Source organism: Canis lupus, chromosome 22, assembly GCF_048164855.1.
Source record: "Canis lupus baileyi chromosome 22, mCanLup2.hap1, whole genome shotgun sequence".
Classification (NCBI taxonomy): Eukaryota; Metazoa; Chordata; class Mammalia; order Carnivora; family Canidae; genus Canis; species Canis lupus.
This window is the reverse complement of record NC_132859.1, coordinates 8,169,292-8,192,634: the sequence shown is the minus strand read 5'-3', so window position 1 is coordinate 8,192,634 and position 23,343 is coordinate 8,169,292. Positions and strand designations below refer to the sequence as shown.

The 23,343-nt window shown below is 45.4% G+C and overlaps 1 protein-coding gene and 1 long non-coding RNA gene across 2 annotated transcripts in view; one reads left to right on the top strand and one right to left on the bottom strand.

Annotated features, from left to right (window-relative positions):
* The window catches only part of WWTR1 (WW domain containing transcription regulator 1), a 133,141-nt gene extending 114,191 nt beyond the window's left edge, over nucleotides 1-18,950 (bottom strand). Inside the window, exons 1-2 of the mRNA XM_072792315.1 lie at nucleotides 18,726-18,950; nucleotides 17,826-18,259 (exon numbers count right to left, since the gene is read on the bottom strand). Coding sequence (XP_072648416.1) covers nucleotides 17,826-18,256 — 431 coding nt within the window. The 5' untranslated portion in view covers nucleotides 18,257-18,259; nucleotides 18,726-18,950. The remainder of the gene's footprint in view (nucleotides 1-17,825; nucleotides 18,260-18,725) is intronic.
* Nucleotides 18,951-19,541: 591 nt separating this feature from the next.
* LOC140613854 (uncharacterized) lies at nucleotides 19,542-21,618 on the top strand. Its single transcript, XR_012014742.1, has 2 exons — nucleotides 19,542-20,038; nucleotides 20,573-21,618. It is a non-coding gene; the product is annotated as an uncharacterized lncRNA (long non-coding RNA).
* Nucleotides 21,619-23,343: the final 1,725 nt, after the last annotated feature.

Here is a 23,343-nt window from a genome sequence, read left to right as displayed (position 1 = left end):
CCCATCCAAGAAAGTTTCTGTTGGTGGTCTCCAAAGGCCCCTCTTCAAAACATCTTCTAAAATGAGTAAATCAGGGGATCCCTGGGTGGCTCAGCGGTTTAGCGCCTGCCTTTGGCCCAGGGCGCGATCTTGGAGTCCCAGGATCGAGTTCCACATCAAGCTCCCGGCATGGAGCCTGCTTCTCCCTCCTCCTGTGTCTCTGCCTTTCTCTCTCTCTCTCTCTCTCTCTCTCTCTCTCTCTCTGTCTATCATAAATAAATCTTAAAAAAAAAATAAAAAAATAAATAAAATGAGTAAATCATTCTTCTCTGTTATTCTAAGTAGACTAAAATTACCTCTTCTATCTTCCTATAAACTACTCAGGCACTATTTCTGGCTGTGTCTGTAAGAAAGGCCATCTACAATATCTCAAGGTGTCTTATAAACCCTTATCTTTCTGGACACTTGTTCAACCTATCCCATCATCCTTCTCTCCTCTAAACAACCCACCTCCCCAAAAGTTCACCTGTGAAATTTTGCCCTTGTACAGGGGCACTGATCAGACTCCTTAGATCTCTCTCACTCATATAGTCCACTTTGTACAAGAACTGTGCCTATTTTTCTTACAAAATCCCCTTTAGCAACACTTTTGGTCCTCCTCCTTGTATTCAGATAAGTACCTTTCTACCAGGATCAGAAGTTTCTTAAAAAAAAAAAAAAAAAAAGATTTGTAATTCCATGCAATCTCTTCTCAAATTCAAAATCCATTCAGAGCACGAGCAAAATAATCTGAACTACTGATCAGATCCACACACTCACATCTTAAGGAATTTACTCAATGTTTCTATAGCTTACTCCTTGGCCTATGTTTCCTTGTTGATTTTCATAGACCAATGATTTTGTCAATGAATAAAGGTTAGAGCCAATACAGTCTGGATCAGATTCTAGTCTTAGAAACTGATAGATGGAAACATTTTGCTTACTTCCAATGAAGTATTTTTGACCTATTATTAAAAAAAAAAAACAAAAAAAAAACAATTTCAGGGACGCCTGGGTGGCTCAGTGGTTGAGCGTCGCCTTTGGCTCAGGACGTGATCCTGGGGTCCTGGGATGGAGTCCCACATTGGGCTCCCCGCAGGGAGCCTGCTTGTCCCTCTGCCTATGTCTCTGCCTCTCTCTCTGTGTCTGTCATGAATAAATAAATAAAAATACTTTTTAAATAAATAAATAATTTTTAAAAACCCAATTTCGATGGTATCACTAAAACACAATGCCATTTGAGGCTGATTTATCTTTTGCACGCTATGCATGTATATTATTCATTAGAGTAGTCTACATCTGGACATATTCAGACCCATAATCTCTTTATGTATCAAGTCACTAGACAAAGAAAAATCAGGTTTTTAAAACATTCATTTAGAAGCTCCTACTTACATTTTGGGAAGGAAACCTTATATTTTAATGGTATGAGATATTATTTATTATGCAACATCCTTTTATCTTGTTCCACAATGTAACTTTTTTGTTCTACACTTGGCAGACTTTACTCTCACTGTACAAAACAGACATTGTTTTAAAAACCCATTTGTAATAAATGTCAGTAAGTACGATCTTTCACTTCAGCTGAAGCAACCCCAAGGCATCAGTTTACACCTCCATGCTCACTTGGAAGTTCATAATACTCTTTTTCAACAGCTCTGGAAACTAGACTCCAAATAGATATACACCAGTCAACCAGGATGTTTACCAGGGCTCAGAAGGACCTTCACAGAACTCTTAAAACTTAACTTAACTGTTACTACCAATGCTTTGCTTTAGGGGCAGTATGGACAAGGACTTGAATCAGCCAGATCATGGGCCCTCTTATCCACACACAGTGTGAGCTGGACATTCCAAAGCATGTGCAACTGGGAAATCTGCATCCTGTAATGATTTTCAACTAATTAACTAGGGCTGGCCAACTATTAGGTCAAATGAAAAGCACTGTGGTAAAACCTGACTAGCTTTACCGTGGCTAATAATTTAAAAAAAGCCGTGCTGGTTCGTCCCCTGCGCTGCTCACCTGACAAAGTTTCAGGCAAAAGTTTCAACAACTCTGGATCTAACCTTTACAATCATTCCTTTAATGTTGACACTCCAAATTGTCCATAATTATTGACCCTACAATCTAATCTGCTCCTACTGTTAAATATCTGTTAATAATCACTGACTGCTCAATAGTTATTAAAATGTAAGCAACAGACAAATACAGAGAACAATGGATCCACTGTCTACTGTAGGGGTTACAGCCCTTGGACCTTTGCTGAGAACTCCACTTTCCGAAGCCCAAAGCACAGCCCCTTGCTATCTTAACACTTACAGAAATGCAACATCAATAAAACCAAATTTAATTTTTTCAGACCACAGATAACTAAACTTTTTGAAAAGTCCAAGTAAAAAAGCAACTATATTTGTAAGACACCCTTGGGTAGAGCTTTAAGTAGCTCATCCTTTCTCTCCTCCTGCTTTTTCTTCCTTCGAGTTTTTCTACAATACATACTTATGCCTGATTTTATGTCAAAATGCACAGAAAGACAAATACATGTTGGATGGTATAATTACTTAAGAATTCATATTTGCCAAAATATGCAAAGACTAATGTTTCAGGCAGTATATAAAACAAAGACCCATAAAAGTGGAAACAGTTGCAGTAGAGAATGTGTCTTTAGAAAACCTAAGTACTTCTGTAAACAGCTCTGAAGTTTACTGCTTCTTTTATGATTCTTGATCCCAGCTACTAACTTTACATGTTTATACAAACCCCAAACTAGTAACAAGGCTACCAGGTGCTCCCAAATTAGCAGAAAGGAGCAAAATGGCCTTTTGACTACAAAATATATCGAAACCCAAACTCCAACTCAAACCAGTTTGATACGGTCAAACATGTTCTCTTTACCTGATATTGTGAAAGGGTAAACTGGCCTCGGGCGTTTATCTGCATTAATTTTGGAATCTCCTTTGCCACGTATCAGAATCAGTTCTGGCAAATGGAGAAACAAAGATAGGAAAGATAAACGTTTATCTGAAACTACAGTTATATAATATTCTGAACCATAAATTTTTAACTGATACTCATCAAACATAATCTGCTATTTTTATGGCTGCCATTAAGTATGACACATCGCAGCAGTAACAGTCCTGTGTGCTACAAACTGTGACAAAGGTTTTACCACAGTCAGGATCCAAGACTGTAATTTTCATTATGGCAAGTGATTATCATATCAATTAGAGTGGTATTTTTCCCAAGTCTTTTAACTTATCTCAGTTAGTTATAAAACACTGATTTCAAAGCTTGTTTTCACAGGATGTTTGAATAAGCAAATGTGTGGTCTTTCCATATGGCATTGGATCTGTACAGTGAGAGAACCATGCTCCTTAAGAGGGACATTGTAGACTATACGAGAATTTAGGAGATGCCCCTTATCTAATTGAGAGGCTTATTTTCTTCATTTTTCCCTCTTCACAAACTAGACTGTAGAATTAGTACCCCAGGCTCCAGCTCTTGCCCTACCCTGGGGAAAGAAAGTGGCCTCAGTGGAAAAACCATTCACTGAAAATTTTTCACTTCTCATTTTCCTGGAGCCCTAAGAAACAGGGCACACAATTAAACCATTCCTCCTTCTTGCAATTTCTTCCCTGGATTTCTTGTACCATTTCCTGCATTTCCTCCAACCTCTCTGGCTGTCTATCCTTTACAGAGCCCCGACATTCCTTCTCACTCCATCTGTAACCTCTCTCCATGAGATCTCATCCACCCTGGATTAGAATAATTATATATAATAATTATAAGTATATTACATATAATAAAATTCAAGACAAAATTCAGAAAATAATACATATATTTATGGATATTGGATATACTGGATATATTAAACTCACCCCAAACTCGACATGGTGAAAATTTTCTCAACCTCTTCTAAACTTCCTTCCTGCTAGGGCGCCCTGAATGGCTCAGTTGACTAAGCCTGACTAAGCCTCTCAACTCCTCTCAACTAAGCCTTCAACTCCTCAGCCTTCAACTCGGGTCAGGATCCCAGGGCCCTGGGATCGAGCCCCACATCAAGTTCTCTGCTCCGTGGGGAACCTGCTTCTCCCTGTCCCTCTGACTGCCACTCCCCCTGCTTGTGTGCACTCTCTCTCTCTCTCTGTGTCAAATAAATAAAATCTCTAAAAACTTACTTCCTGCTGGTTACAATTTGAGGCACCTCCATTCATGCCATGGACAGCCAGCCACCTGCACATCTGCCTTCTCACCTCTTTTCCTCACTCCTCTTATTTAATCCATTGCCAAAGCCTGTCAAATTACCTCAATATCCCTTAAATGACTTTACTATATCGGTCAAATGATTCACTTCTTCCCTTTACTAGAACCACCAAAGCAATTTCCTAGCGATTAAAGCACTCTTATGAGTACCTTCATTCCAGAATGGGAGATTCCTGAATTCTGAAACTGCAGCTAGAATGTCTGTCCTCATCTCATCCCAGTAGGGCTCGTAGCAGAAAGTCTGAAAACCTGACCGGTTTTGGAGCATGAAGCACATCAACTTCCTGAACCACAAAGCTAAATCCCAGTTCTGAACCAAAGTGACCAAGCTTTTCACCCTGAGACCTCTCCATCAGGCATCACAGCTAGTTCTTCATAATTTAATCCACATCTATTCTCAGTCCTACGGTTATACGAGGGTGAACAAGGGACAAAGACCACCTACGCTGTGCTTTCCACAACACCAAAACAACCAACCCATGCCATTATAAATGAAGTCATGTAATGCATAATAAAATCTCTGGAAGATGTACAAGCAATTGTGAATAGTGGTTACTAGTGGGTGGAGTACTTTTACTTTTTACTTTATATCCTTAAGTTCTGCTTAATAAAAAAAAAAAAAAGTCAGCTTCTAGGGGCACCTGGGTGGCTCAGTCGGTTGAGCATCCAACTCTTGGTTTCAGCTCACATCATGATTTCAGGGATGGAGCCCAAGGTCAGGGGGGAGTCCACTTGTCCCTCCCCTTGTTCCTGCTCTCTCTCAAATAAATGAATAACATCTTTCTTTTTTTTAAGCCAACTTTTAAAAATAAACCTAATGTAAAATCAGGTCAGTAACAGTTAAGTCTGTTCATTTTATTTTTCTTAAGATTTTATTTATTTTTGAGAGAGAAAGAGTGCAGGTGCATGAGCAGTGGGAAGGTGCAGAGGGAGAAGGAGAAACAGATTCACTGCTGAGCAGGGAGCCAGACTCGGGGCTCAATCCCAGGACTCATGACCTGAGCCAAAGGCAGATGCTTAACCAACTGATCTGCCCAGGCGCCCAAGTCTGTTCATTTTAATTACATTTATCATGTGCTTGCATTTTCTACTTTTTGATGGGTTATCAATTGCCTTTCAACCTCTGAACTCTAAGCCACAAGCTGTTTTTCATGGACAAATTGGGAGAAAGACAAATATTCAACATCACAGTATTTGTAAAAAAAAAAAAAAAAGCCACCACAAAAGAGGATATATTCTTACTAAATAATCCAACATGTGTATTTTTCTCCAGTGACCATGTTTTGCACTGAATCTACGGCTGACAGTGCTTGCAGATAGATTAGCCACAAGAAAGAACATGATTGGGACGCCTAGCTGGCTCAGGGATTGAACGTCTCTGCCTTCAGCTCAGGACGTGATCCCAGGGTCCTGGGATCGACTCCCGCATCGGGCTCCTTGCAGAGGGCCTGCTTCTCCCTCTGGCTGTGTCTCTCTGCCTCTCTCTGTGTCTCTCATGAATGAATAAATAAATAAGATCTTCAAAAAAAAAAAGAAAAAAGAAAAAGAAAGAACAGGATTTGGGTCCATCTACAGTGTTCGGAATTGAAGTGTGCCAAAGCATGCTTTTAAAACAATGAGCACAGGGGTCACAAAGACATACAATATATTATGTACTAGAAAATAGATGATAACCATCCTTTGTGCCACAGACTTTGTTTTCATACTAAGACTCAATATTTTTGTTCAGTTAATGAGAAGTATAATGAATTGACTGGTTGGTTGATACATAAAAGACAGTTGTAAGGATGGATGGAAAAATAAAATATGTAGGTTAAATGGATGCATGGATGAAAAGAAGAGGAAAGAAAAGAAAAAGAATTGAAAAAAGTTAAGAGAAACATATCAACACCTCTCAAACTACCCGTGGAAAAGGATCAATGTTTTGCTATTTTCAATCTGTCAAGACTAGTACGTAGTCCTATGGTGGATGTCTTGCACATAACTTGAGCCACATGTGACTCATCACACAAATTTGGCACACCCAAACTACCATGTTCCATTAGATAATCCCACTGATCACGTGCTTATATGTCACAGCAATATCATTTTGTTCTACGAGTTTCTAATCACTCTTGACCTCCGTGTCTAGTCTGTCATGGGCAAGTTACATACATCTGCACACTAGTGTCAGTTCAGAGATCATACTTTGAGTAGTACTGAGACACTTGATCAGCCACTTCACTGGTGTGCCATTCATTCTGATCGGTAGGGCATCCATCGCACTGGCCAGTGTGCACTTGCCAGACCATGTATCACCCTTGTATAAAAAGGGTGGGTATAATGATTAACAGGATAGTAGATCATAGATAAATTAGATAACGACAAGCTAGATATATAACAGACAGGGGCCATCCTGTAGCTCTTTGTGTAAAGAATATCTCGGGGAGCACCCAGATGGCTCAGTCGGTTAAGCATCTGCCTTCAGCTCAGGTCACGATCCCAGAGCTCTGGAATCAAGCCCCGCATCGGGCTCCCTGCTCAGCCAGGACCCTGCTTCTCCCTCTCTCTCTGCCCCTTCCCCTGCTTAGGCACTCTCTCTCTGTCTCAAATAAATAAATAAAATCTTAAAGAAAAGAAAAGAGGGGGGAAAAAAAAAGAAAAGGGGGGGTATCTCTGAATAAAGTGTTAACAATGGTTCTCTAAAACCAGCGATGCAGAAAAACTTATTTCCTCCATTTTCATTCCTCCAGTAGTGTTTGGACATATATTATTTTTATAATTAAAGAGAAAATAAGAAACAATCTAAATGTCCCATCAGTAAGGGACTAGTTTAAAAAAATGTATACTACATCCATACAATAGAATGCTGTGCAGTCCTTTAAGTAATAAAACATATACGTACACACACACACACACACACAAACACACGGAAAAATAAACATCAGGATATACTAAGTGAAAAAAGATGCAGATGAGTGTGTATAGTGTTCTATCATTTGCACTATACTGAAAATAGTCTAAGTGGGTAAATACTTACGTATGCTTATACACACATAGACTTTCTTCGGAAAGACAAAAGAATCTGGTGCTCTAGGGAGGGGACCAGAGGATTAGGGTAGGGTGAAATTTCTCACAATATATGCTTTGGTATTACTTAAAATTTTTATCATTTATGTGTATTTATCACCTACTCAAAAGCCTTTTGGCTGTTGTTATTCAAAGAGGCTATCTGAAAACATTAACACATGATTCAGGGTTGACTTCCATGTGAAAAGGCTCTCAGTAGAGCTTAGAAAGAGCTCTAAGAGCTTAGAAAGGACGTGCTTGAGAGGGAGGCCCCTAGTTGCTCAGGGGGACAGGGCCTAGGTGGGATTCGGTGGGATAATGGCGCTTCTGGAATCTCAATTTTGCCTCTGCCCAGTTGTTTAGCCTCGGAGAAGCTGAGGAACCATCCAAAACCACAACAACAGAGTATTCTGGGAACAGCCAGATGCTCAAGCTATTCATTTATAAGCAGAAATGGCAGATTCAGGGATGGTCAAGAGTCAAGGGTAGCCTCAGAGCCTACTGACTTGGAAAGCAAAGACCACCCACTACTGTGGAATGGCATGTGCTAAATTGAATATATGACAAGATGACTCGATCTATGGATGGGCAGATAAATGAATGAACTATTATGAAAGCCACTATCGCTTCAGATTCCTTTAAATCCGTATAAAATCCTTAGTTCCTTAAACAAATAGGAAGATCTCAACATAGGAGACAATGGTGGGGTCTTATGCTACATTCAGATAAAGCGAGGACTTGTGTACCTCAAAATCAAGGAATGAGAAAATTGACATTTACTCACAAAAGGTCAGTGTGCCCCTCCTAGCTGATGTTTCAAAACCCCAATGGGTCACAGTCACCCACCAACCATCACTTACCTTTTAACCCAAGTCAGGCCAGACTTTTCTTGGTCTCAAAAACACACCCTGCTATGGTTTCTGCCCCCAAACTTCTCTTCCTTACTCCCTCTTTCCTAGAAGGCCTCTTTGCTCACCTACCCACACTCTTCCCATTTTTCAAGGCTCCATTTATGTCCAGGCACCTTTACAGAGACTTCTCTGGATCACCCACTCTCTCTCTCCATCTTCTTCTCCCCTGCATCACAGTATGTGGAACTATGATTCTAAACTTTAGGTCCAAGGGGCACAGACACATGGAATCACATTCCTGAGTATGACAGATTCCTAAGAGGAATTCTAGGGGACGAGCTCGCAACGCAAACAGCCACAAGAAAGTGTTACAGGATTCCCTCCTTTTTTTTTTTTTTTTTTTTCCAGGATTCCCTCCTTATCAAGCACCCACCCATTTGCCAGGCAGCGTGCTCAAGTCATACAGTGACAAGCCAGACAAATATCAATCTTGCCCTTGTGGAGCTTGTAGTATAGTGACAAAGAGCAGTAGCAGAATGTGGCAGTAGAGCCACGGCTGGGGAGCTACCGGGCTATCCAAAGAGCAGGAGCATCTAAATTAGCGTGGGGGCTGTGAGTCAGGGAAAACCTCCTGCAGGGGTGGCATTGAGGCGGATGCCTGAAGGTAGCACAGGAGTTAACCAGGCAAGAAGCAGGAAAGCAATGTTCCAGGCACAGGTAACAGGTTGTGCCAAGTTCCTGAGGCCAGAGCAAGGACAGCCAATGGGAGAACTAAGAGACGTTCAGCACGGCTGCAAGTTTCAGACCTGTAACCATAATAGAAACAAGTGCCTTATTATGACACACCTCCCAGGAGCTTCCAGCACACAGCGAGCAGCAGCTCCAGGCTGTGTGGGCACAGGGGGTCCAGAGGCAGCTATTTAGCCTGATGTTGTCTGTGCTCTCCCTGCCTCCCCAGCTGCTAGGCCATCAGCTGCCTGAGGTTGGGGAAACCTGCCACACATTTCTCCCCCGCACAGCATGCTAGCACACAAGGGAAGTTCAGGGATTTTTCACCCTCGATGTTCAAGTGGCTAAAGATCCTTTAGGGGGCATGGAGGAAAGGTCCTGGGAGATGGCACACACATCCCACCCACCCGGCTGGGAACAGTAACAATAATAAATAAACTGTCAGCAGGACTTACTGTGCCAGCCACAGCCCTAAGCACTTTACCTACATTTCCTGATCTCACTTCATCTAGCCAGTGCCAAGCAAGTGAGCATCATTTCTTCTGCTCTTAGTTATCATCTGCTGCGCCTGGATGGAACATGAGAAGTCCAGGAAGGAGTGCGCACAAATAAAGAATAAGCTGAAGGAAATTCGTGTGACCTAAGGGTCTGGGATAATCCTACTTCTTATCCTGGGGTGACTTCAATGGAGAATTCTGGATTAAGCGTTTAGCAATTACTGTGTCGGTTCATTTGGAAAGAAAATAACCCCAAAAAAGAAAAACAAAGCAGTTCCCAAAGAGCACCCATTTAAGTAACAGAAGCTCCAGGCTTCAGTTACCGAGCTATGGCTCAAAGATCTCCCCATACCCCACCACACCTACCCAAATCTATGACATCAACTTTTTTTTTTTTTAAGACTTTATTTTTAAATCATCTCTACGCCCACTGTCGGGCTCCAGTTCACAGCCCTGAGATCAAGAGTCGCAAGCTCCATCGACTGAACCAGTCAGCACTCCTAACAACTTCATCTTTACATTTTTCTTTCTCCTACAATTTTTATAACTTCTCCACCTTCCAATTTAAAGAGAAATATATGTTTATTGTAGGTGATCTGGAACACAGAGAAAGGCAGAAAGTATAAACAAGAAAAATCATCCATAATTCAAAAAATGACCATTGAAGAGATTCTGGTATCTATCCTTCTAGCAGGTATAATCGTATACACACACACACCTTTAAAAGTAAAATCAGGATTATGATATTATCACAAGGGTCTGTATTTGTTGACTTTCTGATATTTAGGACTTCTTATTTCTAAGCATTAATAATTATTAAATCAGAGGCACCCAGGTGGCTCAGGGGTTGAGTACCTGCCTTCAGCTCAGGGCGTGATCCTGGGGTCTGGAATCAAGTCCTGCACTGGGCTCCGTACGGAGAGCCTGCTTCCCTGTCTGCCTGTGTCTCTGTCTGTCTCCCTCACTGTGTCTCTCATGAACAAATAAATAAAATCTTTTAGAAACAATTATTAAGAAATATAAGTGAGAACATACTACGTATCCACAAAGCACACTGGAAAAACCTCTAACTTGATTCAGATAGAAAAATCTCAACTATAAAAATAATAACGAAAGGCACAGAAAAGACTTCCCAAAGTATAGTCTGTAAAACATTCCTAAGTAGAAGGCAACAGATGATCGCTGGAATAAAAATGTTCAAATCACATGAGTTTGTGAAATACTAGCTTAAACAAAAATAAACTAGTTTTTCTGATAAGTAACTTTAGAGTACTAAATGTATGTTATGAAATTCCAAAAGAGGGACACAGCATGCAACATATCCCAGATTTATTGGTCCAAAAACCCCATGTTCACAAAGCATCTGAACGGACAAAGAATACACTTTGGAAAACACCACCTGATATTTCAATGCACGAAAACATGCAGTCACCCTCAGACCAGTGAAAGGGCCAACCTCTCAGAATCTACCCTTCATTAATAAGCGAACTACTGGGATCCCTGGGTGGCGCAGCGGTTTGGCGCCTGCCTTTGGCCCAGGGCGCGATCCTGGAGACCCGGGATCGAATCCCACGTCGGGCTCCCGGTGCATGGAGCCTGCTTCTCCCTCTGCCTGTGTCTCTGCCTCTCTCTCTCTCTCTGAGTGACTATCATAAATAAAAAAAAAAAAAAAAAAAAAAAAAAAAAAAAATTAAGCGAACTACTTCAGTCCTCAGTCTTTTTTTTTTTTTTTTAAGATTTATTTATTCATGAGAGACACACAGAGGCAGAGACACAGGCAAAGGAGAAGCAGGCTCCCTGCGGGGAGCCCAATGCAGGACTCGATCCCAGGACCCTGGGATTATGACTTGAGCCAGAGGCAGATGCTCAACCACTGAGCCACCCAGGCAACCCAGTCATCAGTCTTTCAACCCACCTTTCAAAAAGAAAACTGTCCCCTGGACTGGTTGATTCTTTTACTTCCATCACCTTCTCCTATAGTTCGATACATAATTGAAGGAGGAAGGGAAAGGAGAGAATGATATACAGGCTGTGATTCCTACCAGTCTTAATGGTCAACAAACAAAAACCAAGACTCAATACTGCCTCAAGCCTCTATAGCAATTTATTTCTCATCAATCTGTGCAATTATAAAGGCAATGAGAAGCAACCTGGTTCTTTTTTCCCTTGACACTACTTTACTAACATTATTTAATTAACCCTCGTAACAAGCCCTCCGCAATGTACCGGATCCTGACATCAGGTCATCTGCCTTCCCTGTTACATCTGTGTTCCCTATAAAATGATATGCATTCATTAATGGAAGAATTAAGGATAAAATATCAAGAGGCACTGCAGATATACTCTTCGCTTCCGGTTTGTTTGTTGTTCTCATCACCTTTCTCTCCCCAGCACCAAGAGCTCCAAATGTGACCACCCAGACTGAGGTCAGAAGCAAACTCCAATGCTCCATCCACCACTCCAGAGTTATCTGGTCACCAAGGATACCTAATTACAGGGCCTAATTAGGGGCATGTAATCGGCATGAGGCATCATGGTGCAGAGGAAGGACTACAGGTTTTAGAATCACGTAATTCTAATCCCATCCCTGCCACTCACCTGATATGTGACCCTGGGCCACTTACTCAACTTCATTGAGCCTCAGTTTCCTCAAGAACAAAATGAGATAATGAGATAATATGTACCTATTCACAGCGTCACTATAGGGGTTAAACAAAAATGAATATATGTGAAAGCGCCTAGGGTTATGGAAAAAAAACATGTTTCCACACACACGTGTTGGGAGTGTGCTCCACAGGTGATTCTGGTGTTGTCTCTCTGGAAAGCACTGACTCAGCAGCCTGCCTTGTCTGGTACAGAGCAGGTCATCAACAGATGTCACTTACCTCCCCTCCTCTTCTCTCTCCACTTCTTGATCCGTTCCCCTCTCCCTCACTCCCCACCTCACACCCACAAAACTGGCCCAACTAGCAGCTATGAGCCAGATTCCAAAAAAATGAAAAGCAGACCCTCTTCAAAAGGGATACAGTATCCTGTGTGAAGTCACAAGGTACCCACGGTGGGCATTTCTATTTAGGTTTTTTTTAACAGGAAAATTGACTCAGTCTTTATTTTAAACTTACAAAGCTGACTTTCAATTCCAGATCCGGTTGTCATTCAGAGCCATAAATATAATCAAGAGTCTCAACCAGGTTTTATCCTATTGCCAAGGTTTCTGCATCTGAGTTTGGCCAGGTAAAGAACACATGCGTGTGGAGAAAGAGGCAACAGGAGGCAAGAATGAACTTGTACTGAAAGTCTGCTTTGTGCCAGACACTTTAAATATGTTAATCTCATCTTTCAAAATACCATAAAATAAGTATTACTCTTACTGATAGATATTTTACAGACAAGGAAACTGAGGCAGCTGGCAATATTTTTTTAAGGACAAAAGGCCCTCATGAAAACAACCACATTACATTGCCAGTCAAAGGTAAATAGAAAAAAAGAAAGAAAGAAAAGGAAAGGAAAAAAAAAGAGTCAGTTCTTTTTTAGAAAATAAATTTAAAACAACTTTTAAAATATTTTCTTTTTTTTTTTTAAGATTGTATTTACTTATTTATGAGAGATATACACAGAGAGAGGCAGAGACATAGGCAGAGGAAGAAGCAAGCAGGCTCCCTGTGGGGATCCTGATACGGGATTTGATCCCAGGACCTGGGATCACGAGCTGAGCCAAAGGCAGATGCTCAAGCACTGAGCCACCTGGGTGTCCCTAAAATATTTTCAAATTAAAAAGGATTTGAACATTTTACTTCCCACAAACACTTAATAAGTTACTTAAGCATGTACTCCAGCAAAATGAGGGCATAAACCAAAACAGAGGAATATACGAGAAAAGGAAATGTTACTTCTGGCCATGGAGAGAAGTGGAGAGAAGTAAAGAGAAGTACCAGGATGATAGCTCCGCTGGAGGCCTAGAAAACAATCAGAATCCAGAATGGCACAAAAAGATAAAGGAATTCGGGCAAAAAGGCTTAGGGAAACAAGACTTACAGAACTGATGGAATTTAGAGTCTAAAGCATTTTGGAGGCAAATAATATATAAACAAATAAAAAGGCAATTAGAAACACTAGAAAAAATGTTTAAGAAAGTGAAGGTCTAATTATGAAAAAAAGTTGACACAAAGTTAAACAACTTTTTTTTTAAGAGTTTGAGGGGCGCCTGGGTGGCTCAGTGGGCTCAGGTCATGATCTCAGGGTTAGGGATGGAGCTGCATCCAGCTCTCAGGTCAGCACTTAGTAAGCATGAGATTCTCTCTCCCTTTCCTTCTGCTCCTACCACCCCTGCCCCCACCTGCACTCTCATACTCTCTATCTCTAAAATTAAAAGAATTAAATCCTTAACAAAAAAAAAGGGGGTTGGCGGAAAGAAAGAATCCATTTGGCTTCGATGCCGGATATATCCTCCTCTGATTCCCCAGGAATCCTGACACCAGACTCAATGTAACAAGCAAGTCTAAAATTTAATCTTAATATAAGAAGCCATGAATTATATATACAGAAATGTAATAATGCAAATATTGTCTCTGGATTTTCAACTTTAATAATAATTTATGAATAAAAAGGTCAATTTAAGAGCAAAGCACAAAATCTTTATTGGTTATGGGTTCTGGGCTTTGGACCATTAAGGTAGCATCAAAAAGAGAAAATTGTAGAAACCCAAACCTCCTTGACTTACAAGAGGGGGAGTCAAGAAATACCATCAAAAGTTCACAAAGAATAACAAAGGTGATCTAACAGGCAAGCTAAAAATAACATAAATATCAAAAATGGGGGAGGAATAAACAGTTTAAGGAGCTACATTCTCATTTTCAATCACAAGTTAAAAGTTGGTAAATCAAAAAATTATGGGAAAAGCATTTTAGGGTTAAGGAAGTATCAATCTAAGAATTAAATACAGAAACAGTTAAAAAAAAAAAAAACCTAAAAGGCTCCCTCTGTGAGCCTTGAGGAGGTGAAGGAAACCATTGTTTTTCAACAAAAGTCCTTCTGTACTATTGGGTTTGTTACTAAGTGCATAGATCACTTTGACAAAAATAATTTTCTATGACACTTTTCAGAAAAGGCAAAACACTAAAATTATTACCAAAAATTGGGAGTGGTGGGCAAATATTATCATTGAAATTACATTTAGGAGTGGAGATAAAATATTTTTTCTCATAGAATGTTAGTCAGATAAAATTTTCCTGTAAGAATGTAAAGTCCTACTAAAGCCAAACCAAAGTTCTTCTTTATAATTCTCTGTTTTCTGGTTTATGTGTAATAAACATGTATCCCATATATAACCAGGATTTTTTTTTTTAATTTTTAATGTGATCAGCAGTCAAAGTCAACGTGCCAGGTGGCTAAGAGCCCAACACCTACACGCCCCCAGCCTGATTTATGAGCCTTAGAGGGCAGCAGGAACAGTGCAGTAATTTTCAGGGGCCATGTGTTTTAACATCAACCCTCTCCACTTGTATATGCTACCGAAAGAATCACACGACAGGAAAGGTGAGACCACTCAGGAAAGGCTTCCTTTAAAGGGTAACAGAAAGTCATTACATCATACACCTAGGAACAACCTTACCTAAGAAAGTCACGAAAAGCTTTCTAAAGCTTCTTATTATCCAGGCTTTGTTTCCCATAAAGCTCATTGTGCAGCTGGGGAAGTGACATGCAGGAGAGAGGGAGGAGTGAAGAAAATGGAAAAGTGCTCTCTGTAAGTAGTTGCCAACACATTAGAGGTCCAGTCCAGGGTCTACCATTAAATACCCATATGACTTTCTCAAAGTCACGTGGCCACCCTTCCTTGCTCTTGGGTTTTCTAGCCAAAACAAAACAAACCTGACCCTGGTCCAATCTAAAATCCTTTAACTTCTCATTTATAAAGGCCTTGACTGATGGAATCGGTAATTGGATGCTACTGCTAATCCCATTTCGCAGATGATGGAGCAAAATGGATTTTTTGACAATTCAGGGTCCGTGGTCACGATTTTTCAAGCTTCTACTTAATCGGGGTGCCTTTCGAGGCTATGTCATACAACATTTAACTTACTCCAACTTTAAACAAAGCCCCCCAAAAAAACTCAGGGAACTCCTGGCAGATTGCTTATCTTGAAAGACAATAGTTAACGCTGACTTAATTTCTTAAATTCCCTTAGCTACTTGGCCAGAAAGTTTCCGGGGGCTGCATCAAATCAAGCTAGCCTACTACCTACACAGTTTTTCAGCCGTGGTCTTCACTGACTATCCAAAGTGACTGAAGAGGTGCTCTGCCTTGGGCTGCAGAGTGGTTGTAGCTGGGGGAATGGACAATGAATCTGAGCGACTTTCTCTAAACCCAAAGCTAACTTCCATTTTTTTTAATTTTTTTTTTTAATTCATAAGATATATATAGAGAGAGGCAGAGACCCAGGCAGAGGGAGAAGCAGGCTCCACGCAGGAAGCCGGACGTGGGACTCGATCCCAAGTCTCCAGGATCACGCCCTGGGCTGAAGGCAGCGCTAAACCACTGAGCCACCAGGGCTGCCCACTAACTTCCATTTTTGTCCTAGTTTCATCTTTCAAAACTTGTGCATAAAAGGGATTTTTTTTTTTGCTTTTTTTTTTGGGGGGGGGGTCTTTTTTTCCTAGCTTTCCTTTGATATTAGGCAAGCCTAGCTCTTATTTCGTATTTTTAATAACCACAGTTATACTGATCACATATCATATATTTTCGTGTGTTTGGTCCCAAAGTCATTTGGGACCACCAAAGATCCCCCTAAATTACTGTAAAGTAGACCATTTTGTATTTGCATTCATTACCAAGTCCATCTCTATAAAAGTCACAATTAATATTCAAAACCCCATTTACCTAAGCAAACTTAAGATTATTTTGGAGCTTTATGTACCATAGAAACTAATGTCATCCTTCAGAACAGTATCATCACATTTAGGAAGAGGTCATGTTATTCACATACTTGAATTGCACCAGCCATTTAGAAGTCAAAGCACTGAGTACATGTCTACACTAACACTCAAAGCCTGGGAGAAGGCCGGTTGTGGAATGACCATCAATCAAGTCGGCTTCAGGACAAGTGCTTCTCCACATCACACCAATCCCAGAAACAAAATAAAGAACTCCTCCTTGTACAAGATGTCAACAGCTGTGGGATGGGGAAGGAATAACTGGTCACCAGTATGAGTCAAGGACTTGGCTCCAGTAAACCTCATCCATTACTGCGGATTTGTTATTAGAGCCAACCGACAGCGATCAAGGTATCAAGTATTCGTGCCAAAGAATGGCTTGATAATATTTTTAAAAGAGCACATAATGTCTCCGGAGAAATTTTAAACTAAAGCTCTTCTTCATCAAAGAAATATGGGCTTTAAAATCAACTCTAAGGCAAGTGCTAAGAAGAGGAGTTTCCCTCCATGGCAGTGAGCCACCAGCCAGTGCAGGCAACCCTAAACCAAGTGGTCCAGCTGGCACAACTTCCATCTAGGCCATCAACAGCCTGACCCCCGCCCCCTTGACCTCACTGGTCACACTTCAAGTTCCAGCTTGGTTTCTCCTCTGGAACATAATCATCTTAGGGTACCACCATGGAAACAATATCTTTCTTATGTCTGTGAATATAGTTTCCTGTACGGTCTAATTCCAATCTGGCCTAAAAATCATTCCATCAAAAGGCCCTGACAGTGTGGAAGGGAAGAATAACAACACACAGCAGCCTCGGGATCCCAAGGTGTTTTAGGTTACTAAGTGTGACATCATAAGACTCCTGACCCAATTTCCAACACAATTGATTTTCCAGCCGCAACCACTTCACCGGGGCCGAGTCGCTAATTACATCACTGCGCTGTGTGGTCATTACATCACTCAGCTGGGAGCAGTAAGGCCTGCCCGGCGGGCCGGGCGGCGGGGCTCACTTTTCCAGCTTGCTTTTCCCCGAGAATGGAGAGAGTGCGGACCACCTACACAGCCGAGAGTCCCTCTGCTTCCCGGGCTTCAGAAGTTCTCTAGAATGTATCTCGGTGTCACCTCCCCATGGAGCAAGCTCTGGTCCATCTGACGGGGGAGGGGCAGGTGAGGGCGTAAGTGCCCCCCCTCCCCCCCAAGTCTATACCAACTATTCCAGATTCGGGGCCGAGTCGCCTGTGGGTTTCACAAGAATCGTCCCCAAAGCGGTGATTATTTGCACGTCCCCAGTGTCTGGGACTCCCAGGGCCCTGGAAGCGGCTCAGCCGACGCGCTCCGCTGGGTGAGGCTTCCCCACCCCAGCCCCCGGGGGCTCCCGCTCGCGGGTTCCCGGGGCTTTCGCAGACCAGCGTGCAAGGATGCAGGCTCACAGCGACGAGCGTGCGCCCCCCGCCCCCGGCCCCGGCCCCGGCCCCGGCCCCGGGCTGACTTACTTGAGGAAGTACCTCTGGCCGGTGGCCGTGAAGGTCATCTCCCAGCCCGGGGGCAGCGGCAGCTCGTCGGTCACGTCGTAGGACTGCTGGCGGAGGTGCGCGTGCTGCTGCGCGGGGCTGCCCGCGGCCCCCGCGCCCGGGCCCAGCTGCAGGGACGCGGGCGACGAGTGCGAGCGGACGTGCTGGGCGCCGCCGGCCAGCCGGGGCCCCGCGTGGCCGCCCGACGAGTCGGTGCTCGACTGGCGCGAGTGCGAGCCCGAGTCGGGCTCCTTGAAGAAGGACTCGGGCAGGATCTTCTTCCGCCACGAGCTGGGCTTGGGGTTCATGACCGAGTTGAAGAGGGCTTCGAGGTCCGTGTCGAGGTCCTGCGTGACGTGGATCACTTGCTGCCCGGGGGGCGGGAGCGCGGGGGGCACCGAGGCCGGATTCATCTTCTGCGGAGAGACGGGAGGTGCGATGAGGCTTTTAGGACGCGTCGGGGGAGGAGAGGGGCCGGGATGCGGGTGCGGGTGCGGGGGGTGGGGGTGGGGGGAGCAGAACAGAGACAAAAGCGCTAGAGGACACGGCTCGGTGTCCGCCTCGGGATCCCAGACACCCAGGGGTGAGGCCGGCCGGGTGGGGGAGGGGTCCCTCCCGGCCTGGGGAATTATGCAACTTTCTCGAAGCCTGGAAGTTGCCCGGAGGAGGAGGAGGGGGAGGAGGGGGAGGAGGAGGAGGAGGAGGAAGGGCGGGGGCGGGGGCTGCGCTGCGGAGGTCGCCGCACGGCGGGCGCGGAGGGCAGGGCGCAGCCTTCCCGGGCAGCCCCCCACCCACCCGCCCGCCCCCGGGTCCCGCCCCGCGCCCGCCCCGCGACCCCTCCTCTCCGGGCGCCCCCGGGCGGGGCGGGGTGCGCGGCCCTACCTGGGCGCGCGGCGGGGCCGAGTCGGGGCGCGCTCGCCGTCGGGCCTCAGGGGCTCGGGCGCCTCCCGGGCTGGCGGGGCTGTGGCCGGGGCCCGGCTGGCAGATCCCGACTCGGGGCCCGGCGTCTCACATGCCCCGCACCGGCCCCGGCGCTCGCGCTGCGCGGCAGGAGGCGGAGGAGACGCAGACAGCGCGGCCGCCGCGGCTCCCGGACTGTCCCATAAACAAAGTTTGGAGCGGACTCCCTCGCCCAGGAGAGAGGCGGGCCCGAAGGCCGAGCTGCTGAATTATGCATGAGCCCCGCGGCCCGAGCCCGCCCGCGCCCGCTCGGCCCTCCCCCTCCCTCCCCCTCCCCCTCCCCCCCCTCCCGCCTCCCGGAGGCCCCGGGGCCCCGCAGGTACTGGGCCGGGCCGGAGCCGCCGGGCGCCCGGGGCGCTGCTCCGGGGGGCGCGCGCCTCTCCGCGGGGGCCGGGCCCGCAGTCCCTGCGTCCACCGCCACCGCCGACCGCGGGCGGGATCCGGGGACAGGGGCCTGCGCCCGTGCGATCAGGGCTTCGGACGGAAACTGAGGCCGGGGGGCGGCGGGGGGCGGAGGGCGCGCGAGCCGGGGGCGCAGGCCGGGGCAGGCCGGGCGCCGGGGTCGAGGCCTGGGGCGCCCGGAGCGCCCCGCTGAGCCGACGGCCGGGCCTGCCGCGGGGGCGCCAGGCGAGCCTTTCCACGGGGAGGCTGCTCGGCGCTTGTGACCATATTTGGTCTGGCGAGGAGGCATCTTGGCTGTCGGGCTCGCGGTTGTCTGCCGGGGCGCAGACGGTGCCCAGAAAGTGCCCCCGTCCCCGTGGCTGCGGCCTCGCCGGCGGGAGCCTGGGAAACAACCTCGAAACCGTTCATCAATCCTTAGTCTCCTCTACGCGGGACTCGGGTCACTAGAAATGGAGAAGAAACCTGGCCGGAGCCGGGTCCGGGAAAGGGACAGCAGTCGCGTCCCCCACCCCCACCCCCACCCCCACGCCCCGGCCCCCGCGACATCCGCGCGGGTGGTGGGAGGATCGGAATGTCCCTGACGCCCTCCAGAGAGCCTGGAGCCCGGCTGGAACCCGAGCAGGTGGCTGGGAGCAGAGAGGGTGCGCCCGGGACCCGGAAAACACCACCCACCCTCCCACCGACCGGATCCAGGAGAGGGGTGGGGACCCCCAGCCGCTAGCTGCAGCTTGGCGGGACAGGACAGCTGCGGGAAGGAGGCGGCGGCCTTGGCCCTCGCAGCAGCTCAATTCCTCCCCGCCCCGGTCCCCCTCCCACCGGCGGCTGCCTGCGAGGTAAGTCACAATTCACAAAGCCCCTTACCCCACGACGTTTGATTCAAAGAGAAGTTCGGGCCTGAGCCAAATGAGCAACAGATGTACAGACAGTCCGGACTTAGAGGTGGATGCGCTTAACAACTTTTCGGCTTTACGATGGTGCACGAGGGATATTCAAATATCAAATATCATCAGATATCAAATATCATTCAAACTTCACCTGGGATTCAGAATTTTGACCTTTCCCCACGCCGGGGCCATGCAGTACGGCACCCCCTTGATGCTGGGCAGCGGCAGCCACAGCTCCCAGTCCGCCCTGCCATCAGAAGGGCAAACAACTCACGCTTGCAGCCATTCTGAGGCCATGTAACAAGTGTCTTTCACTTTCAGCACAGTAGTCCATAAATCACTTGAGATATTCAACACTTTGTTATGAAATAGGCTTTGTGGTAGATGACTTTGCCCAACTGTAAGCTCATGTAAGTGTTCTGAGCACATTTAAGACAGGCCAGGCTAAACTATGATGATCAGGTTTTTGTTTTTGTTTTGTAGGATTTTATTTATTTCTTTGAGAGAGAGGGAGAGCACAAGAGGGAGAGGGAGAAGCCGAACTCCCCCACTGACCAGACAGCTCAGTGCGGGGACTCGAACCCAGGGCCGGAGATCGTGACCTGAGCCGAAGGCAGATGCTTAACTGAATGAGCTACCCAGGCACCCCTGGTGTTGCGTATTAAATGCATTTTCAACTTTCAATTGATATTTTCAATCTACAATGGATTTATCAGGAACTCATCCTACCTACATCGAGGAAGATCTGTAAAACACTTTGAACAACATTGAGCCCATCCATATGTCTCTTCATTAAATAAGATAGAACTGTATTAACTACAAGTATTGCCCCTCAGTATTTTTGTAAGAGTGAAATAAAGTCAAAATCTGGAGTTGCCTTGAAGGAGAAAAGTTTACAGGAATGACAAGACCACCCCATAGAAAAGGCATGGGAGTGTTTTGAGGCCACTCCTTGAATGGCTACTCCCTATCGTTGCCTACAATAGAACAGAGCCCCCCAAATGAGGCATCCATCACCCCATTATCTGTACTTGGGGTGTGCTTTCGTTCCAGACTCCCCACAGGGTGGGAAAAATCAGAGCAGCCTTAAGGAGAAAGGCAGCCACATGGGTCACCTTCAAAGATAAGCAGAGCATAGCTCCTTTCCAGAGACTCTGGAACCCCAGATTTCCTTCACAGCAAAGTCCTCTGCCCATAGGACCAGCAGAAGGAAGGGGGAAGCTACATGTCACTCCAGGGGACATTGTGTCAGCAAGCTATCATCAGAAGCCACCACAGTTACACTGGAAATTGGCTTATGGAACCAGAGGAAGTGACAGGGTCCCAATGGTTACTAATCAGAAGTCACAAGGCTACCTTGATAAATAAAGGATGGAAGCTTGAGTCCAGCACTACTCCAGGAAGGTCCTCACCCAAGAAGGAAAGGCCTGCTTTGTAAAGAGTACCTGGCAGCTACCAGACAAGACGAAAATGCTGAAGGGAGCCATGAGAATCAGCCAGTGAGAATCTGGGTTAGGACTGGATGAGCAGAGATGCTGTCTTCCTTCCTTGCCAAGCCTCAAGAAATAGATTGTGGAAGACAGAGAAGTAGATGCCCGAAAAGGAAATTGCCCAGATCACAGGATAACTCAACGGGAAACTCCCAGTTCTCAAATAGGTTCTGCGATGCGATAGTGGGTGGTTGAAGACATTTGCTCCATCCTTCAAACAACAGCTTCAAATGACACGACATTTATAGGTGCCTTATATGTGTCAGGTACTACCCATATGAGGCAGCATGGTGTAGTGACTAAATGTATAATCTCTGCAGCAAAATACCTGAGTCACCTCAAACAAAACACTTGAGCTCTCTATTCCTGGGTTCCTCCTTTGTAAATGAGGTACAAAAACAGTACCCACTTCGCAGGGTTCTAGGTTACAACACTACAAATTTTATCCATTGGCCCATGATAAAACACAAGTTTTGAAGTGCCTAACTCTACTCTTTATTTTGGGCAGGTAACTTAGCTTCTTGAAGTCACAAATTATTCATTTACAAGTTGGAGATAATATGGTGGCAGCCCCATGACACTGCTGCCATTCAATGGACCACCCTCCTGTTAGTCACACCTCATAGAGTCCCTTCCAACTTAAATCTGGGACAGTGACTTGCCTTAAGCAGAAAAATACAGCATTGAATATGTGCTGGCTCCCCGCACCCCGCCCTACCTCATCCCCCCCACCCCCGCCTCCCCACCTTAACCCCAAGGAAGGTATAGACATTTCTATTTTTGTCCTTTGGGACACCTAAAGCTCTAGGTAAGAAGTCCAACTACCCTCCTGGAGAAACCACATGGAGAGGGAGAGGCCCTGAGATATGTGGAGAGAGGGAGAAGTCCAGCCACCCCGCATCTGAGCTGAGCCCAGCCGCTGGCGGCCCACCAGCTGACTGCAAACACATTAGTGACCACCATTAAGATGGATAAAAACGACAGAGCCTAGCCCAGCCCAGATTGCAGAACTGTGAGCAAATAAAATGGCTATTGGTTTAAGCCACTAAATTTTGGATTTTTTTTAAGCGCACAATGAACATGCTAAGGATTAAAAAAGAAAATGCAAATAAAGTTCCTCACACAAATTCTGTTCCATATTAACACACTCAAGTAATGACTATGATTTAAGGCTCACGGAGACCCAGAGAATAGATAATATATTTTAAATCTCCCATTTTACAGATAAGGAATCTGGCCCAGAGAACTTTATTTTGTCCAAGTACATACAATGAATTCATGAAAAAACCCTCAGTTAGGCCCAGGATTTACCCTGGATCAGAGTGTTTTTTCTACTCTCCCATCCTGTATGAGTCAGCATTTGTTTTCATTTTCAATCAGTGTGCTACCTCTTGCTTGCCTATCTCAGAGAGAAACTCCACAGTTTTTATAAGATAATCAATTGAGAGTAAGTCGATTTCTCTCTCCACTTGCAAAGACTTTCCACTAGAGGTTGATTCCTTCTTCCTAATCGTGCCCTCAATACACTTCCTAGTGTCCCTGAGCCACCCATCCCTCCTCCCCCTCTGTCTACATCCAGCCAATAGCAAGTGATTCTTTATCCTGGTGTCCCTCAAAACCATCCCTCCTTTCCTGCTCCCACAACAAGACCTTATCTCAAAATGCTTGCAGTGGCCTCCTACCTGGTTTCTCTGCCTCCAGTCTATCCTTCCTGGCCTATTTTCATGATGTCATCCCCGGCTCACAAGCTTTCAACAACTGCCC